At 46.8% G+C, this 19,229-nt stretch overlaps 1 protein-coding gene across 1 annotated transcript; it reads left to right on the top strand.

Annotated features, from left to right (window-relative positions):
• Positions 1–379: 379 nt before the first annotated feature.
• Positions 380–18,409, top strand: LOC139058098 (probable chitinase 10). The gene is made up of 3 exons (XM_070536749.1): positions 380–721; positions 10,876–10,994; positions 17,565–18,409. The coding sequence occupies exons 1-3, from the start codon at positions 690–692 to the stop codon at positions 18,179–18,181; spliced, it is 768 nt and encodes a 255-aa protein (XP_070392850.1). The 5' UTR covers positions 380–689; the 3' UTR covers positions 18,182–18,409.
• The last annotated feature ends 820 nt before the right edge of the window (positions 18,410–19,229 follow it).

Below are 19,229 nucleotides of genomic sequence, written 5' to 3' on the forward strand. Positions count from 1 at the left end.
GTGGTTCTAACTTTATGTGCACGTGTGACTTGTAAGGTGCATAGAATCTCTTAGAATCTGTGAAGACTACTGAAGTACACATTTACTTTTGAAATTACAACTCTTCTACTGTACAAAGGGTACCGAGGCATGTGACATGCGCCAAGATGTGGTACAGTCTGTGCCAGCCTTGGCGCGCTATTTCAAACCTTACAAAATAATTCTTGTGTGCTTTATTTTATTCAACCTATAAGAGGGGGACTTACAGTTATCGACCACCTGTGCGCTGGCCGAACGCGATAGCCAGTGATACTGCATCGTCAGGAAGCTTCCTTAGGCACGAATTGTTTCTTGAATTCAGCCAGCGATCAGGCGACGCCCACAACAGCTCTCACGGCGCTGCACTGTATTAATGCCGCGGGGCTCATAACAGAGCGTATATATACAGCTGACCGCCCCGGTCCAAACGGCCAGAAGTAACGTTGAAAGGGAGACCGGCTTCGCGAAAGACGTCGTGGTCATTTCGAGATTGTCTTCCCTACCCGCGACCGACGGGTGGTGAATGCGTGGGAGGGGCGCAGCGGTTGGCACAATGGTGAAAAGAGAAGGAATACGAAGCTCTTCTTTAGCGGCCGTGACCCGTCGTCGCACTTCGGGCTACGTTGGGCGCCAGAAGTGGACGGCGTCGTCTGGTCGGCGTGGCGGCAACCATGCGAGCTCCGTTCTCACAGCGCTGCATCGGGTACGTGTGTACCATGGTCTTATGCCTATGGTCTTTTTCTGCCCTTCTCCCGGTATTACTAATGGACATGTAACTATCTATTTATTCGTTAGGGAGCCCAAATAACGGTGGGTGACACCTAATAGCATCCTATATGTCGTATTTCTGTTTACGCTGCCAGCACAGTAAAATTAAGATGGATGGACCGAGACGACGCAGAGTTTGTAGAATGGAGAGTAAATTATGATGGTTGAAAACTTTGCCGCTGTACTGCACTGACCGCCGAGCGGGGTGCCCGCTTCAGAGCACGCATGATAAACAAGTGTTAGTCATAACGGACTGACCGATCGGGAAGCTATGCATGTATACATATTGGTTGGTGAAAAAGAAATTCCAGTCTTCCGGAACGCGCTCTTGCATTGGCTCCATATGTAATGGGCAAGCACAATTTCAGTTTAAAGTTCTGTATAGTATAAGTTGCATTACATGTGCGGTGCCCCGTGGTTTGTGCAGCTGTACGCGCTGCGAAGCTGTGTCGTGAAGTTACATGACCTGTCTTGTGTCACGCAGAATGCTTTACGCTCTCACACACTGCATTTCCTCTATAAATGCTCCGTATATAATGGTACGTCCCTTACTGTGGCCGCGAACATCTGTAATATGAGTTTGCGCATTTATTCCAATGCGATTACTGATACGGAAGTGGCATCGTACATATAAGGCACAACAGTCAAATTCTGCCTTTCGAAACGCAGTATTTCTGAAATTTTAGCATCAGCTATATTAAATAAAATGGTGAGATTCAGCTGTAAGCAGTCGTTTTCTGTGCGAATTTGAGCCCTCACGCAGATCAAGATGACTTTCATACAGTGCGAACGTCGGCTGTAGAGCGTATACACGTTAAGCCATGTTCTGGTCAAATTTCTCCATGCTGCGTAACGTACCGGCTTAGTGTCTTTTGGTTTCTTGCTCAAACGTTAAAATTACGGCTTCATTGCCGTGCAGTATCCGCTCTACCGTTTCTTCGACGTCTTCTCACATACTGACAGAAGCAAATATAGTATTTAACTATCGTGGAATGGTGCAAGTTTCTGAAAATGTACCCTGCCAAGATAGCGAACGCACAAACGTTCTAAAGACACGTTTTCCTTATTTTGTAAGTGTTACGAAAAGGTACGGGCGGGATCGGGAGTGGAGGGGACGATGGCGTGGATGGGAGGGGTTGGATCAGTTTAAACGTCAGCCAATTAAGGTACAACGCTAACTTGTTAGAAGGGTTAGATTTCCACGTTTTGTGACAATGGGTATAAGTGAATTACACTGAACAATGTCCTTGCGGCTATGGATGATTCCTTCGCGTAATTCGGAGTGATGGGAGTACACATAAGCATCCAAAGATAAGCAAATTTGGAATCTACTGTGTCACGGCGTGCGCCTCGTCTTTAAGAAACGGAGCATGACCTATCAACATGTCAACAAGCTGTAATTTGGTGCGGCTTTTTTTTTAAAGTTGGTTCAGTTCCCCCCCCCTTTTTTTTCATTGTGTTTTTGATGCTAAATTATAACAGTGGGGATGTAGTTAACGACGCCGAATATACCCGCGTGATACAGAACGCTATAAATGGCCAGGTGCCGCCTTGTCGCGCATATATAATATACGGCGCCTGTCGCTGTTGATATAGTACCAGATAGCACTTTAACGTAGCGTTACCGCTCTACCGTTACCGTCACCGCTCTACCGTTACCGTCACCGCTACTACTTGCCCCCGCTGCCAGTGTACTGTAAGCACTGCAGGTGGTATGCGTCAACAACAACAAAAAAAATCATTCTACCTTCAATATTCCTAATAAAAGAGACAGTCTTTGCTGAAACCCGTGGTATACTTATATATATGCTACCAGATATCGCTCCCGTACGCAGACAGTGCCACTTTGCACTGCCCTTGCTTAACTCGGCTCCCAGAAACATGCACTTTCTTTCTGCCAAAATAAACGCGCAGCTGAAGATTATACTGTGTTATAAGAAAGATATGTCATCGAGATTTATCGCACGATGCACTATAAGCGAAGCAAGCAGGCACAGTTTTACAGGCACTTCCAAATGCTAGAATCCCACTGACATCGATGCACTCATGCAGCATACACAACTGCGCAGACGACTGAGCGAGTCATTTCCACATTCAAACGTATGTATGGGGTGTTTCTTTCATTTATTATTTTTTTAGACCACACAATATTTTAAAATATAGTTTGCGGCAGATACCGACGGACATTACTCACCCGAGAAATTGAAATGCCTAATCGACTGAATAGAAGAATATCACTAATTAACTGTTTTAATTAATTACATTACGGCGCGTATTGCAATTTACGACTTGTAGCCGGTGAGTTTGTCAAGGTATATCCACTCGAAGCGAATATTGGGGGTGCATGGACTGGTTTCGATATATGAGCCGTCAAACTTGGGGGAAAATGTACCGTCGTTCCACTTCAGTTTCTAGGAAAACGTCGTTTTATGCATTGAAGCGCAAAAGTAACTGGGATGCCAATGTATTTTATCACCAACTTAAGGAATTAATATCTCGGAACTTGGTGGCAACCTGAAAAGTCCTTCCAAGTGGATGCGCCTTACGAACTCACCGGCTACAATTTGTGAATAGCAATGTGGGCCGTAAGGTATTAATTAGAAAATTATTTAGTTATTTTTGGTTAATTAGTTGATTATGCATTTCGATTTCTCATGCAAGTAATATCCGCCTCTTTGAGTAATCCAGCTCAGTTATTATAATTATGCTATCTAGCTGCCACAGGTGATTATCAAAATTTCTGTATGATCTACGAAAAAAAAGAAAGAGAGAAACACCCGGTGCATAGTTTCTCACAAGGAGAGCTTTCGATTCGATAATCATTTGTGCATGTTCCGGCAAGAGCAGGAAAATTCGTTTCTTCAAGTCTGAACGAGTGGTGCAAGTGTGGAAAGTGTCGTCACCGTACGCACTTCGCAGGTTTTGGCCGTTGTTGTCGCCGTTGGGAGCGCCGTGAGGTTTTAGCAGGTTTTACATTCTTGACAAAGTTATTCCTCACAATTTTGAGAATGGCAGACCACAAACAAATGACATGAAACATGAAACATGAAACAAAAGAGCGACAGCGTATGTCTTTTATCTTAAATATTCTTAGACTTGAACATTAAACGTGCGAAGCAATAACAGAGCTGAAACCTTAAAACGGTGTAATTTTATTAACGGGGCGTCGCACTACCACCGGGACAGGTCCACGAAAGAGGTTTGAAACATTTCCGATGCGGAAAAGTGGCGGTAAAGTCGCTAAGACGTTGGCTTTAAGTAATAAGCGTGAATGAACTTATCTGATGGCAGGATTAAAATAAAGGACGCCTAGCACAACAGCCCGTTTTTAATTAGGTAGCTTACGCTTACTGCAAGTCATACTGCCACCACAGCTAGGAGTCTTGCACTTCGCGTAATATCGTGTAATATATCGTGTAAGTTTACACAGACAAGTTGCTGAACCAGGCGAAACTATTGGCAACAACGGAGTTACTGAAAAGGTCACTGGGACCTATGAACAATGTGCTACGTGTCGTGTCCTTGCTGTTCCACGTTTTCTGACACCCGCCGTGCTTGTTTAGTGGCTTTGGCGTTACGCTCTTAAACAGGACGTCGGTGCAATCTTTATAAAAATGCGTGCCATAAACGTGCTACAGGACACCCTCCCCCCACCCTCTCTCCCTTTGGTTTCACGTCCACGAGCTTCTAAGAATTCTAAGGGTCATAGATTGGCATGGATGTAGATATAGTGTTAGTGTGCGACCATGGATTATAGGATGGCATTCACAACATCCGCAATCACATTAATACGAAGACGTCGTTTCTCTCTCTCTCTCTCTCTCTTTCTCTCTCTCTCAGCCTGCCGGAAGGCCAGCCATGCTCGCCACGCTGCCAGTGTAACTTGTAAGCGAGAACAATAAATAAATAAATAAATAAATAAAAATCGGACGTCCGTATGCGTGGCGCTTCTCGGAAGCCTGGTGGGAGCTCGCTGCTGATCCCGTTTTATTTATCTCGTGACACGAGCGCGCTTCGAAACAGCGTCCCGCCTCAGGAACGCCGCGAATGCGGCGGTGAAGCAAGCTTCCGTCGACCGAGAGGCTACACAACCGCAGCGGTTCTTGCTTTCTCAGCTCCACACGTCGTCAGTCCATCGATCCTGTTTCCCGGGCCATTTATAAGCTTCGTCCTTCCGAACATTTATAGTGAAACGTATGTGCCAGTGTCACGGTTGAGGGCCGGTTGTGTAACAGACGGAATTTCGTCTTGCTTTTGCGGCCATTGCCGCAGGAGCTGGCGGGTAAGCCCAACGTGCAGGAGGTATACGTGTATACCGTCCTGCGTCCCTGCGCAAGTTCGCGGAAGCTGCGGAATACACTTGACGTTCGCGCCGGTCGCTCTCTTCCCGGTCGGTCACTGACACTGGCACGAAACGTGCGGTGTTGAAACCTCCTGTTGTCGAGGCCTTACGCTTGGGGTTATTAATTGCGCCGATACATCACACCCCCGTTGCGCTCGGTTTATGGGCCGAGTGGAGGGGAAATTAATGATCGGCGACTCTAAGTACTTTCTGATGGATGGATACGGTCATTTCATTTAATATCTGCACACTCGACTTCGCCCAGTTCGGGTACATCGAAAAAGAGAGGAGGGGCGAGAGGGGGGGGGAACAAAAAAAGCATGTTTTTTCTTTTCGCAAGGCGTAACCTGCAGGAAGAATAGAGCTTTTGTTGCGGTTCTGCTTGTATGCGCTCGTTCCAACGTATCTGATATACCAAAGCGTCAGCGATGTTGCAGATTAATAAATGTTTCACTGGAGGAATGACTGATAATAACGGAGGGCCATTAATTTCTCTGAGGATGTAATTACGTTCCGTAACTGTTTCCGGATCAGTTGACATAAAATAATCATTTCAGAAACCGCTAGCATTTTCCCTGCTCATCTCTGGGACAGCAACTTTATTTCGTGGTCAAATCCTTAAAAAAAAGAGTTCGCGCTCTTCTCTTCCGTGATTACCATGTTTTCTTTGCCGAGCATGCATGTGCTCACTGTAGAGGAGTCCGCTTGTCTGCAGTCTTGTTGATTGTATACGACAACGAACGTTGATGCCAGCTGAATATATGCATTTATACAGTAAACTTTTTCGCGGTCTTAGATGTATACTTGCAACGGAAAGTAGTACTAAAACACTATAAGAAGGACAGGTATATACGAAGAACAAGCACTAGGTTAGCGCTCGTCACCCACCTTTGCAACTGTGTTTATTTTGCGCTACCTAAATTTTCGTTACAAATATGCATCTGGCGTATGCATTAAAGCCTCGGCTTTTCTGAGAGCTTGAATTGAGATTTTGACACCTCCAATGGTAGCCGAACGCTCCGAAACATTAGCACTTTATGAGCAAAGTCCTTCTAATGAAAATCAAGGATTAGAAGGATAAAAGTGCGAATATCTTTCTAGGGGAGGAGGAGGAAGGGGTGGGGGAGGATGCGGTGAGCGAATTAGCACCCTGGATCGAGTTTTGGAACAGGATCATGTATAAACGGGCCTTCGAGTGGCATTGGCTGATTATTCCGAGTTTTCACGGTACCACAAAACAGGCATTGTACTTAACTGCCGAATGGACTGGCTGCACACAGTGAAGTAAGAGAAAAACGGCATCGATCGGTATGCTCAATTTCCCGCAACGATACGAGCATATTAAAGGACCGCCTCATCGTTCCTCTGAAGCCTTTGCATCTATAATGGCCCCAGGTGTCAATACTCCACTGATATTGCAACAACACTGGCGCCAAGTGTCACCGAACCTTCTCCGCTGACACGTTCGCTCACTCGCTCGTTCACTCACTCAACTGCCGAACCCGTGCCGGACTCATGAGATATATATAGGCGGGCGCGTTCTTGGTGGAAGTTGGTCGACAACTCGAAGCGCAAGGGCACTCAATATGGCAAATCAGTTCTGCGGAATCTCGCAAGGTGGATGAATTAGGTGTCATAAAGGGGAATATATTTCTCGAGTTGTAGATTAATTGTCGATTAATTCGCCCCCGCGCTGCGGTCTGCCATAGCCGCCTGGTCAGCTCAGATGGTAGAGCGACAGCCCCGGAAAGGCATTGGTGTCGGGTTCGAATCCCGGAAAAGGGCGAATTTTTCCTCCAGTGGGAAGCTTTCTTTCTGAGAAACGCGTATGTGTTCCCTTTGTAGCTTCGTGCTACGTTCGGGTGGATGCGCCGTTCATGACATTTGTTCCACCTTGCGGAATTCCGCAGAACTGATTTTCCAGATACGCAACAGTAGTTCAATTGCCACTTCTGGAAAATTCCCTCACAGATGCGGCGTCTTCGCTGTCAGCAACTGGGTATTGTGACACATCCGCATTGTTATCCTGCTCTGTCGCGAGTCACAAAAGAGGGCACTAACACAAAAGAGGCACTGACAGTGCCTGTCAAAAATGGAGTTCTGTTCCGTCCACCTGCGTCGTTTTCCCATCACTTCTCAGTGCGCTTCGCGTGACAGCGCAATGACAATATGAACTTGCACAATTTCGTAGTCTTGCTTCTCCCGCCCCAACGGATTCTTAATAAAGGACTCGATTTGTAGTAGCAATCAAATGAAGCAAACAAGGAAAGCATAAGAGAAATTAACTCTCTGTGTTGTTGTTGTTGTTGTTGTTGTCGTTGTCGTCGTCGTCGTCGTCGTCGTCGTCGTCGTCGTCGTCGTCGTCGTCGTCGTCGTCGTCGTCGTCGTCGTCGTCGTCGTCGTCGTTGTTGTTGTTGTTGTTGTTGTTGTTGTTGTTGTTGTTGTTGTTGTTGTTGTTGTTGTTGTTGTTGAACTCGCGCTCCTTCCGCTCGAATCTTTCCTTCCGATCGAAGTTTAGAATTATTTTACGACAAATTTAATGGTCATCCACAGCTGTTTCTAAACTTCAATGATAATGGAAAACGTACAAGCAGTTTCCCTGATACCTTCCTTGTCTTCATAACTGTTGGCTTCTTGTGATTAGCTACTCAAAAATTTGTCCCCTCAGCTGCCCTGCATGGTTGTTCCCACTCAACACATAGCGACGGTCCCGACTCTGAAAGCTTTGATGCCTTGATGCAGTATACGATAATTCATTGGCGTGTTGACTAATCCTATAATATCACGTGCTGTGCGACGCCTGGGGTAGCCACTCTACCTGCGGCATAGGAACGATCCACATGCGCCGCCATTCTAGCGAGGGATGCTGACGAACACTCCCAAGGCTATAGGTTGAAAACACGCACACAAGCACGGAAGAAAATCGACAGGGGCAGACGCCTTCGCAAGTCAAGGAGTGGGGCAAGAAGCGCGGATATCGTGCAAAGATTGTTGTGAGTTCGGTTTCCACCAGCGGAAGTAGTCTCATCTACCGCCGTCATTTCCATTTTCCTTCATTAATGACATTGAGCTTATGGCTAGTTTAATCCTCAGCCCTAGCTAATCCTACATTTAACAACAAATCGTCTGTGTACAGTGCTCACGGAATGAAACGCGTCAATTTAGGGCTAACTAATGCCCAGACTTTCGTTTCCACCGGCTGCAGTTCGTGTCACATCGACGTAACTTCGGTGTGTACACTTAGAGCGCAGTCAGAGCCACCTTTAGTGACCAGATTCATAGCGACATGACATGGTACTCTCGAGTTCTCTGCACATATGTTGGGTTCTACCAAATACTCGCTGTCGCGTTTCATTCCGTGAGCACTGTACTTGGCTTCCCTGAGTAAACAGGTTGATTTTAACCAGTGTTGCGGTTCACTTTGTGCGACAATGAATGGAACGGATGTCAAACGCCTGAGATACGACGTGCCTAATCTTCACGCTTGTCAACATTAAAGCCCCTACATCCACGCGCCACAGCGGCGGTGGCGCGTGGATGGAGGGGCTTTAGTCAACATGAAAAGACTTGTTCGTCGGGTGTGTGCGACGGCATTATACACCAGTGCAAATCCTACTCTCCTTTGTCCTACGTTCACCCCCTCTACGCCAGGGAGTGGTTTCTCTCCGTATTCTTCTGTGTGGGTTGACCCGACGTGTCCTGACAAGTCCCTCTACCAGGGAGCAAGAGAGAATGAGGTTGCCCGGGTGGTGGAGGGTATAAGAAAGTCAGCGAGCCGCCACGTGGAGACACATCATCTCTGCCCTTACGTGCATGCAGGAGCACGAACGCCGAACGTTTCTGTACTTTTTGTCTTGGAGCGCTACGCTCACCAGTAACGATGTATTAAAGTTCTGTTATTGTTTTTACATTACCTCGTCTGCCCTGCCGAACCCTCTCCGATGATCAGCCTGGTTCGAGCTCCAAGCAGACGCTGTTGAAGGTCGCCGAAACGCCGTCCCCATAACAATTGGTGTCAGTCGCAACACCAGCGTACAAATTCATGAGGCATCGCTTCATGCTATGTGACACAGACGTAGCACCTGCTATTCGCAGAGGCAACCGTGTCAGTACCGTGTGTGACTATGAGAACACTGCATGCCACGGTGTAGCATGCGGGTTAGAGCACCATACACAGGCTCAAAACCACACCGCACGCGTTGGATAGCCCAGCTGTATTCTACAGAGAGCCTTCATGCAGTTCTCCGGTCATATACAAGACCGGAGAAAAATGAGTCGATTACATAGGCGTTCGCTTCTGTTCATAGGTTTGCGTAAAATGCATGATGCATTCATAACACGTAAGCAGGTAAACGACGTTCACTGGTAAGAATCTGACAGGCGAGGAATAGCCTGTCGGCAAAGTTATACTTCGTTCCGCGCGTTCGTTCCTTCGGTGTCTCCTGACATCCCCTCGGAAACAAGGAATGCCTCTGTTCCCCCGTACACTGTGCACCGTCAATGCTGTCACTTACCAACTTCTCTCTCTCTTTCTCTCCGCCATCGCTGGTCGGGTGTATAATCAATCAAGCACAACGGAAACAAGATGCGTCAACTCGTGTTCGCAATCACAGTGGCCTCTCCGACTTCACGAGCCACGCTTCCGGGTTCAAGTTCACGAACGTCGTAAATGTAAAGCGGAGAGGAGGGTTTCAAATGCGGAGACAGACGACTGTTTCAAACAATGGCCGCTTACTTGCTCGAATGGACGAAAGTCCCACAGCATCTTATGCCAGAGCTCTGCTGGTGGCATGTATATAGCCAGGCCTTGCCAGAAAAACAGGCAGTGGAACTTCCTCTATCAGTGCGAACGTATAATCCCGTAGTGAGATTGCGGCCCCGCTTCGCTTGGCCACACCTTCAAATGATGAAAGCGCACGAAAAAAAAAAAATTAAGTAAAGGCTGTCAACGAAGCATCTAACGAGTTCATAGGACGTGCATTGAAAAGGTGTGCTCTCATTTTAGCGTATTGCTGGCTGTTCGGCGTTTTTTGTATTGTCAAAATGCTAACGTCACATTTTAAGGTCTGTAAATAGGTTTTCCGTTACCGAAGCATTCGTTTCTCTAGTACTTCGTCTGAACATTTCATTTTATCGAGAGTCCGGAAGTTGGGTGTGGTTGAGAGCCCGGCTGACGGAAAGACGTCTGCATGGACTCACATTGGTACGTGCACATACGTGCTTAGGACATATGCGACGCGATTTCATTCGGTATAACAATGATTTGCAATAATAAACGGATGTCTAAACCCCAATTACCTTGTTCAAAGATATAAAAGCATGAGCCCATGTTTAAGGAGCAGCCGACTTTTGGCTTCGTATTGTGCGACGCATGGCTCGAAACTCAACAGGCCACTGAAGACGCGCAGGCACATAAACTCGTACCCCTTCCACTCGAAATCTTTCATTCCGGGTGATAAAAAAGAAACAGGTTCCGAATCATTTTAACGGCGCTGTTTTGCTTCCGGATGAGGTTGGCCCGTAACCTTTCGCAAATGCATGCTTAGAGAAAGCGCTGACAAACTGGATCGGTCCCGCGCGTCAACCTTCGTATCGCGTCAACCCGTTCAGTGACCCAACGCGCTGGCCGTTGTATACGGAACGCGGCGCTTGTGCCGCGAACTCACTGAGGTGCGAGTGGTTGGCAATAGTCGAGACACCGTCGCGAGTACGTCGTAACGTGTGCGCTGTCGTGTGCTTCATTCCAGAGGCTCCTCGAAGCAGTTCAACGTGCGAAGCAAGGAAGCGCTGAAGATGTGGTGGCTGGCCCTGGTTGTCAGCGTGGCGTGCGCTACGTGCAACGGTGCCACAGCCCTCAGCCTCGCCGGTACGTGCAGTATATAGACTCGTGTATTACGGAGCACCGGCGCGTTCTGCGGCGTTCTTTTATGCGAAGCATACTAGCCGCACAACCACGCTCTTCCTTGCTGCGCCGCGCGCGGCAGCGTAGCTACCATATGACGTCATAACAACTGCAAAAGCGAAAGCTCAACTCGTGCGCTCGCTTGCGGCCGCGTAGCTACATAGCCGGGTCTCAGCTCGTGCGCTCGCCTGCATGAGTTGTTTCTTCGTCTAGCCGAACCAAATATAGCCAAGCAACAGCAGCTCACCAGGCTAAACAGTGGTTCAACAACTAAAATAAAGGCTAGTATGCTTCGCATCCTGGGCTTAACCTTAGCTAAGCCACAGCCATTTTTTCAATTTGCCTTCCTGTATTCTCTCTCTCTCTGTAAACGTTAACTCGTCGCGGACAACATTCAGTCATCGACATGTCTTTGAGACACGATAAAGTCAGTTACCGAAGAAACATTTTTTCTTTCTTTTTTTTTCTGAAAACTCCAACTAAATTCCAACATAATTTGCTGCAAGTTCAAAATTGAGCGCCCGTCGTGTCATCGGTGTGCTTTATTTTCTTCTTTTTTTCTTCTTTTCATATTATTCTTTGCGCTCTTAAACGGCTGTCAACAACGCCGATGCATTTCGCCTCAAGCTTAATAAGGAAACGTGCGTATACACTTGAGAGCGAAAGCTTAAAAACCAGATTCCACGATGTTCCCTTATTATTATTATTATTATTATTATTATTATTATTATTATTATTATTATTATTATTATTATTATTATTATTATTGTTGTTGTTGTTGTTGTTGTTGTTGTTGTTGTTGTTGTTGTTGTTGTTGTTGTTGTTGTTGTTGTTGTTGTTGTTGTTGTTGTTGTTGTTGTTGTTGTTGTTGTTGTTGTTGTTGTTGTTGTTTGCGGCCTTGGCATACAGGCTGCACTGCAAAGGCGTGCAAGGCGCAATGGTACATAGTTGTGCGCCTGTTCAACCATGCTATGCGTCGAGAAAGTTGAGCGTCGACTAGCTGCGCTAAGAGTTATTTTAGCAACCGTGTCTATCAACCGTGTTGAGAGACCCGGTTGACAGACAAGACTTAGTCTCTCTCAGTCAGCACGTCCCGTTATTTGCGCAGATTAACCATTTATTTATTTTTCCAGACATGTACCAACTGGCCCAACTTAGCACTTTACGGTAGTTTACTTAAAGCGAAGCCTGCTTCTTCTATTCCCCCCCCCCCTTTTCTTTTATTGTGGACCGATTCCGGAGTCACTCCTATCCCGGCCCGCTGGCCGAGCTCGGGCTTGAAGCCACAGGACTGGGCTGGACTCGGGCCCGCTCATTAAAGGGCCTAAGTCGTGCCTTCGAGCACATGCGAACATTATGTATTGTATGGTCCAAGGCAATCTCTGCCAAATTGAAGTGGCACGAGCAGAGAGCTGGCTTTTAGTATACTTTAGCAAAGAAAATAGAAAAACATAAACAAAAATTGAATGAAGTTCTAATTTTTTTTTTTTCGTTTCAAGGAAAACGAACATTGTTTCCACGTAAGGAAAAACAAATTTGACAAAAAACTGCTCTTCAAACCATTTCCCTGTTACTGCTTTTGCGATCGCACTATTACAGCTCTGATCGACTTATATTATTTTAGCTCTAACGCAAGGGGTGTCCCTTCCTACTTGTGCGTTTTGTTTTAAGTTGTATGTTTGTGAATTCGCCTGTTCGTATATATACACATCTATTCGCATGCTATAAATGACCTCATAGGACTAAATCATACGATCAAGGTAAATGCATGCGCACCAACAGAGAAATAACAGCGCAGACAATCGACCAGATCACTGATGTTCCCATGGGAGGAACAAAGATTTCGGTATTTCATTGATTATACACTGCGGCTGACTAGATCCCGAGAAGGGGACACATATACGGTACAATCTGTAAGTAAAAAAGATATTTCTTTTTACTTACAAACCGGGCCTGCTTATGCACACGGGGGCCCTGGCTATAAGCTTACTATTGAATGCCCGGGCCCAGCCCGGGGCGGGCCCGGTCATGGAACCACTGGCCCGGGCTAGGCCGAGCATCACAAAGCGGGCCCGGGCCGCTCCCGGTCCGTAAAATCAGGTCCGTGCAGCGCTCTATAGACTGTAATAGTTAACTGCGCCGATATCAAAGTCTGTGCAATTGACCAAAAGTGGGTGGGCCTATTATCCTCACAGCAGCGTACAATACGCCTCTTCGCAAGGGTTTAATTGTGTTTTTCAAAAATGGGACCGATCCTGGCGCAATCAGTGCAATCTTAGGGGTGAGTGTGCCGAACTTATAATGCTGTCGTATTACAGTCGCTCAGGTTTAGCACGTGAACCTGGATTCTTTCTCTCTGTCTCTCTCTCTGTTTAGCACGTTGCGTCTCTCGGAGAGCAGGCGTTGCGGGTGGTATCCCGCAGAGCTGAGGCGCGAAGAGTGTAAAAACGAGGAACAGCTGTGACGTTACGTTATCGGGGAGGAGTTTGTAGCAATAATGCCGGTTTACAAGTCAGAAATGGTGTTCGTACAATTCATCATCATCATCATCATCATCAGCCTGGTTACGCCCACTGCAGGGCAAAGGCCTCTCCCATATTTCTCCAACAACCCCGGTCATGTACTAATTGTGGCCATGCTGTCCCTGCAAACCTCTTAATCTCATCCGCCCACCTAACTTTCTGCCGCCCCCTGCTACGCTTCCCTTCCCTTGGGATCCAGTCCGTAACCCTTAATGACCATCGGTTATCTTCCCTCCTCATTACATGTCCTGCCCATGCCCATTTCTTTTTCTTGATTTCAACTAAGATGTCATTAACTCGCGTTTGTTCCCTCACCCAATCTGCTCTTTTCTTATCCCTTAACGTTACACCTATCATTCTTCTTTCCATAGCTCGTTGCGTTGTCCTCAATTTGAGTAGAACTCTTTTCGTAAGCCTCCAGGTTTCTGCCCCGTAGGTGAGTACTGGTAAGACACAGCTATTGTATACTTTTCTCTTGAGCGATAATGGCAACCTGCTGTTCATGATCTGAGAATGCCTGCCAAACGCACCCCAGCCCATTCTTATTCTTCTGATTATTTCTGTCTCATGATCCGGATCCGCCGTCACTACCTGCCCCAAGTAGGTGTATTCCCTTACGACTTCCAGTGCCTCGCTACCTATTGTAAATTGCTGTTCTCTTCCGAGACTGTTAAACATTACTTTAGTTTTCTGCAGATTAATTTTTAGACCCACTCTTCTGCTTTGCCTCTCCAGGTCAGTGAGCATGCATTGCAATTGGTACCCTGAGTTACCAAGCAAGGCAATATCATCAGCGAATCGCAAGTTACTAAGGTATTCTCCATTAACTTTTATCCCCAATTGTTCCCAATCCAGGTCTCTGAATACCTCATGTAAACACGCTGTGAATAGCATTGGAGAGATCGTATCTTCCTGGCCGACTCCTTTCTTTATTGGGATTTTGTTGCTTGCTTTATGAAGGACTATGGTGGCTGTGGAGCCGCTGTAGATATCTTTCAGTATTTTTACATACGGCTCGTCTACACCCTGATTCCGTAGTGCCTCCATGACTGCTGAGGTTTCGACAGAATCAAACGCTTTCTCGTAATCAATGAAAGCTATATATAAGGGTTGGTTATATTCCGCACATTTCTCTATCACTTGATTGATAGTGTGAATATGATCTATTGTTGAGTAGCCTTTACGGAATCCTGCCTGGTCCTTTGCTTGACAGAAGTCTAAGGTGTTCCTGATTCTATTTCCGATTACCATAGTAAATAATTTGTAGGCAACGGACAGTAAGCTGATTGGTCTATAATTTTTCAAGTCTTTGGCGTCTCCTTTCTTATGAATTAGGATTATGTTAGCGTTCTTCCAAGATTCCGGTACGCTCGAGGTCATGAGGCATTGCGTATACAGAGTGGCCAGTTTCTCTAGAACAATCTGTCCACCATCCTTCAACAAATCTGCTGTTACCTGATCCTCCCCAGCTGCCTTCCCCCTTTGCATATCTCCCAAGGCTTTCTTTACTTCTTCTGGCGTTACCTTTGGGATTTCGAATTCCTTTAGGCTATTTTCCCTTCCATTGTCGTCGTGGGTGTCACTGGTACTGTATAAATCTCTATAGAACTCCTCAGCCACTTGAACTATCTCATCCATGTTAGTATTGATATTGCCGGCTTTGTCTCTTAATGCATACATCTGATTCTTGCCGATTCCTAGTTTCTTCTTCACTGTTTTTAGGCTTCCTCCGTTCTTAAGAGCATGTTCAATTCTATCCATATTGTACTTCCTTATGTCAGCTGTCTTACGCTTGTTGATTAACTTCGAAAGTTCTGCCAGTTCTATTCTAGCTGTAGGGTTAGAGGCTTTCATACATTGGCGTTTCTTGATCAGATCTTTCGTCTCCTGCGATAGTTTGCTGGTATCCTGCCTAATGGAGTTACCACCGACTTCCATTGCACACTCCTTAATGATGCCCACAAGATTGTCGTTCATTGTTTCTACACTAGGGTCCTCTTCCTGAGTTAAAGCCGAATACCTGTTCTGTAGCTTGATCTGGAATTCTTCTATTTTCCCTCTTACCGCTAACTCATTAATCGGCTTCTTATGTACCAGTTTCTTCCGTTCCCTCCTCAGGTCTAGGCTAATTCTACTTCTTACCATCCTGTGGTCACTGCAGCGCACCTTGCCGAGCACGTCCACATCTTGTATGATGCCGGGGTTAGCGCAGAGTATGAAGTCTATTTCATTTCTAGTCTCGCCATTCGGGCTCCTCCACGTCCACTTTCGGCTATCCCGCTTGCGGAAGAAGGTATTCATTATCCTCATATTATTCTGTTCCGCAAACTCTACTAATAACTCTCCCCTGCTATTCCTAGCGCCTATGCCATATTCCCCCACTGCCTTGTCTCCAGCCTGCTTCTTGCCTACCCTGGCATTGAAGTCGCCCATCAGTATAGTGTATTTAGTTTTCACTCTACCCATCGCCGATTCCACGTCTTCATAGAAGCTTTCTACTTCCTGGTCATCATGACTGGATGTAGGGGCGTAGACTTGTACGACCTTCAATTTGTACCTCTTATTAAGTTTCACAACAAGACCTGCCACCCTCTTGTTAATGCTATAGAATTCCTGTATGTTACCAGCTATATCTTTATTAATCAGGAATCCGACTCCTAGTTCTCGTCTCTCCGCTAAGCCCCGGTAGCACAGAACGTGCCCGCTTTTTAGCACTGTATATGCTTCTTTTGGCCTCCTAACTTCACTGAGCCCTATTATATCCCATTTACTGCCCTCTAATTCCTCCAATAGCACTGCTATTCACAACCTCCTATATGAACGTACAATTCAACGGGACCGTAAATGAAATTTACCGTCTCCATTGTCTTTGCAAAGGGTGCACAAGCGCTTCAAGCGTCAAGCGTTACGTTTTGTACTTCTCAACATGCACATCGCAATCCTACCTGCGCGGCGAGAACAACGACATCCCGGTATCGAGCTTGAGTGTGATGAAAACTGGCGAGAAAGTTCGCGTCCAGCTTTTCTTGCAGTCCTTTCCTTTCTTTTTTTTTCGTGGCTTTGCGTTATAGCGGCTTTCGGATACAGACTCCGGTGCCTTTCGGGCCGCATCTCTGGGGCAATGAAGGCAGGCTATACCCACGACAATGAACATTGTTCATTTCAGGACTCATCCGACCGCTTGAAACACTAATACGTTTGCCTCTTCGTGCTCGCTACAGCGGTCAACCAGTGTACGTTCAACAATCAGCGCGTAAAGGTTGAAGTTATCCGTTACTGGTCGCGCTCGTCTGAAGACATGCTGAATTGTAAAAGAGAGGGCCTTCTCTTGTACCACCCACGAACTTAAAACTACCGTTGACGCAAACGCATACCGACTTCGGGCAAGCGTATAGTGTACGTGCGTGTGTACGTGTTTCTGTGGCCTGGTCAACCACACGCAGGCCCTGGCTATATGCTTACTGATGAACACCCGGGCGCGGCCCGGTCCCGGACTTTAAAACACGAGCCCAGGCAAAGCCACCTAGGTGGATTTGGCCCAGGGCGGGCCCTGTCTTGGAACCACGCGTGCGTGCGTGCGTGCGTGCGTGCGTGTGTGTGTGTGTGTGTGTGTGTGTGTGTGTGTGTGTGTGTGTGTGTGTGTGTGTGTGTGTGTGTGTGTGTGTGTGTGTGTGTGTGTGTGTGTGTGTGTGTGTGTGTGTGTGTGTGTGTGTGTGTGTGTGTGTGTGTGTGTGTGTTGGCCGTGCGTACATTCGACCACACGCGGTCGAGGCTGTTGAAAATAAATGTGAATGAACGAATGAGTGAATAGCGTGTTGGCGATTACAGTGAAGTTATGATTCCGCCACTGCTATATGAAGTTTGGTCCAACAAAATGATAATCTTGCTTCGAGTCCCCAGTCGGTTTTATCAACGGAGACTGCCATAAAAAGAAATGAAATTATTTTATTTGTCACCACGTGCATCACTGATTGAACCCTCTGCATCTGCATGTACTCATCTCTCCTCACAGAAGCTGAACCTCCTGCCACCCGGCCCATTGAGGACTTCATCATGTCCGATCCAGTGCTCCCCATTTACCCCGCCAGGGCCACACCGACGACAACGCCAGCACCAAAGCCGGCAGCAACGACAACAACAACAACAAAAACAACAGCAACAACAACAAAAACGACACCAGCACCGATACGACCGACATCGACCTGCGAAAATGGCGACCACTTCGCAGACAGCAAGAGCTGCGCGCGCTTCTTCATCTGCGTCCACGGGCGCGCGCTGTTGGTGCAGTGCCCCGGACCGCTGCTCTTCAACGAGCGCATCGGCGTGTGCGACTGGCCGCGGAACGCGCGCTGTGCCCACGACAGACCCGTCGCAGCCGGAACGGCCGGAGGCGTCGCCGTGGACCGCCGGGGCGAGGTGACTTGCGTCGCCAGCGAGGGCTTCTACGCGAGCCCCAGGCACTGCGGCGAGTTCTTCCGGTGCCACCGGGGCAGCGCGCACCGCTTCGTGTGCGCGCGGGGTCTGGTGTTCAACGACGCGTACAAGACGTGCGACTGGCCCTGGAACGTGAGGCGCCACGGCGGCCGCGGCTGGCGCGCGTGCCGGTCCAGTAAACGCTGGCAGTACTGACACGACTGTTCTTCCTCGTCGATGAGGTGCTTGGACGTTTGTGTCCACGGTGGTTTGTGCGACCAAAAGCGGGCCGCCAAAAGTAACTGCAGTAACGACGGCTGTACTTAGTGCTTTGTTCGGGATATACCATGACCTCTCAAGACTTGTGCACGTTGAAGTATACTAGTGAAAAACAAGATTACACGTGTTTCAAACCAATGCATTTCCATTGGTGAAGGTACGGCGCCTCCGGTGACAAGTATATATATATATATATATATATATATATATATATATATATATATATATATATATATATATATATATATATATATATATATATATATATATATATATATATATATATATATATATATATATATATATATATATATATATGCCAGATGACGATACATCAACTCATGTACTAAAGTCCGATATCGCAATATTTAATACCTTTAAGATATCCACATTCTGAATCGACTGCAGCAAGCACGTCGGCGATTTCATGAGGTGGATGTACACTGTGTATGCTGTTAACAGAAATTGGTTGAGCACGAGGGTTGTTTTCATTTCTTTGCACGCAGCAAACAAATGAAAGGAACAAAGTTTGCCTATCAGTACTATATTTCTTTAAATGTTTAGTCTAGAAAGCAAGCACAAAAAAATCACACTCTCGCTCAAATGCAAGGCACAATTTAACCGCAATAACTTGCGCAACTCCGCAGATACGTCGCTTAGGAAATCTCCTTTTCTTTCCCTTGGGTCCATTTCACACTTAAAGAATATTTCGTTCTCTGTCTCCACTACAGATGTTTCATTCCGTTTAGGTATACTTGCCCGGGTTCTTCAGCAATCCAGAATGCACAGGGTATGACGCTCATGATCACAGAAGAGTCCGACACCCTGAAGGCTGATTGTGCAGAACCTTCGTCCGGGAATCAGACGCCTCAGTGGCCGGCAAACCGAGTATTATTATATTATCACTAGTAGGGACGGTCAAGAACACAGTAGCAATACTATGGCAATACTGTGAACGACGAAACTAACTTTTATTGGGCGAACC

This window comes from Dermacentor albipictus, chromosome 1 (genome assembly GCF_038994185.2).
Source record: "Dermacentor albipictus isolate Rhodes 1998 colony chromosome 1, USDA_Dalb.pri_finalv2, whole genome shotgun sequence".
NCBI lineage: Eukaryota > Metazoa > Arthropoda > Arachnida > Ixodida > Ixodidae > Dermacentor > Dermacentor albipictus.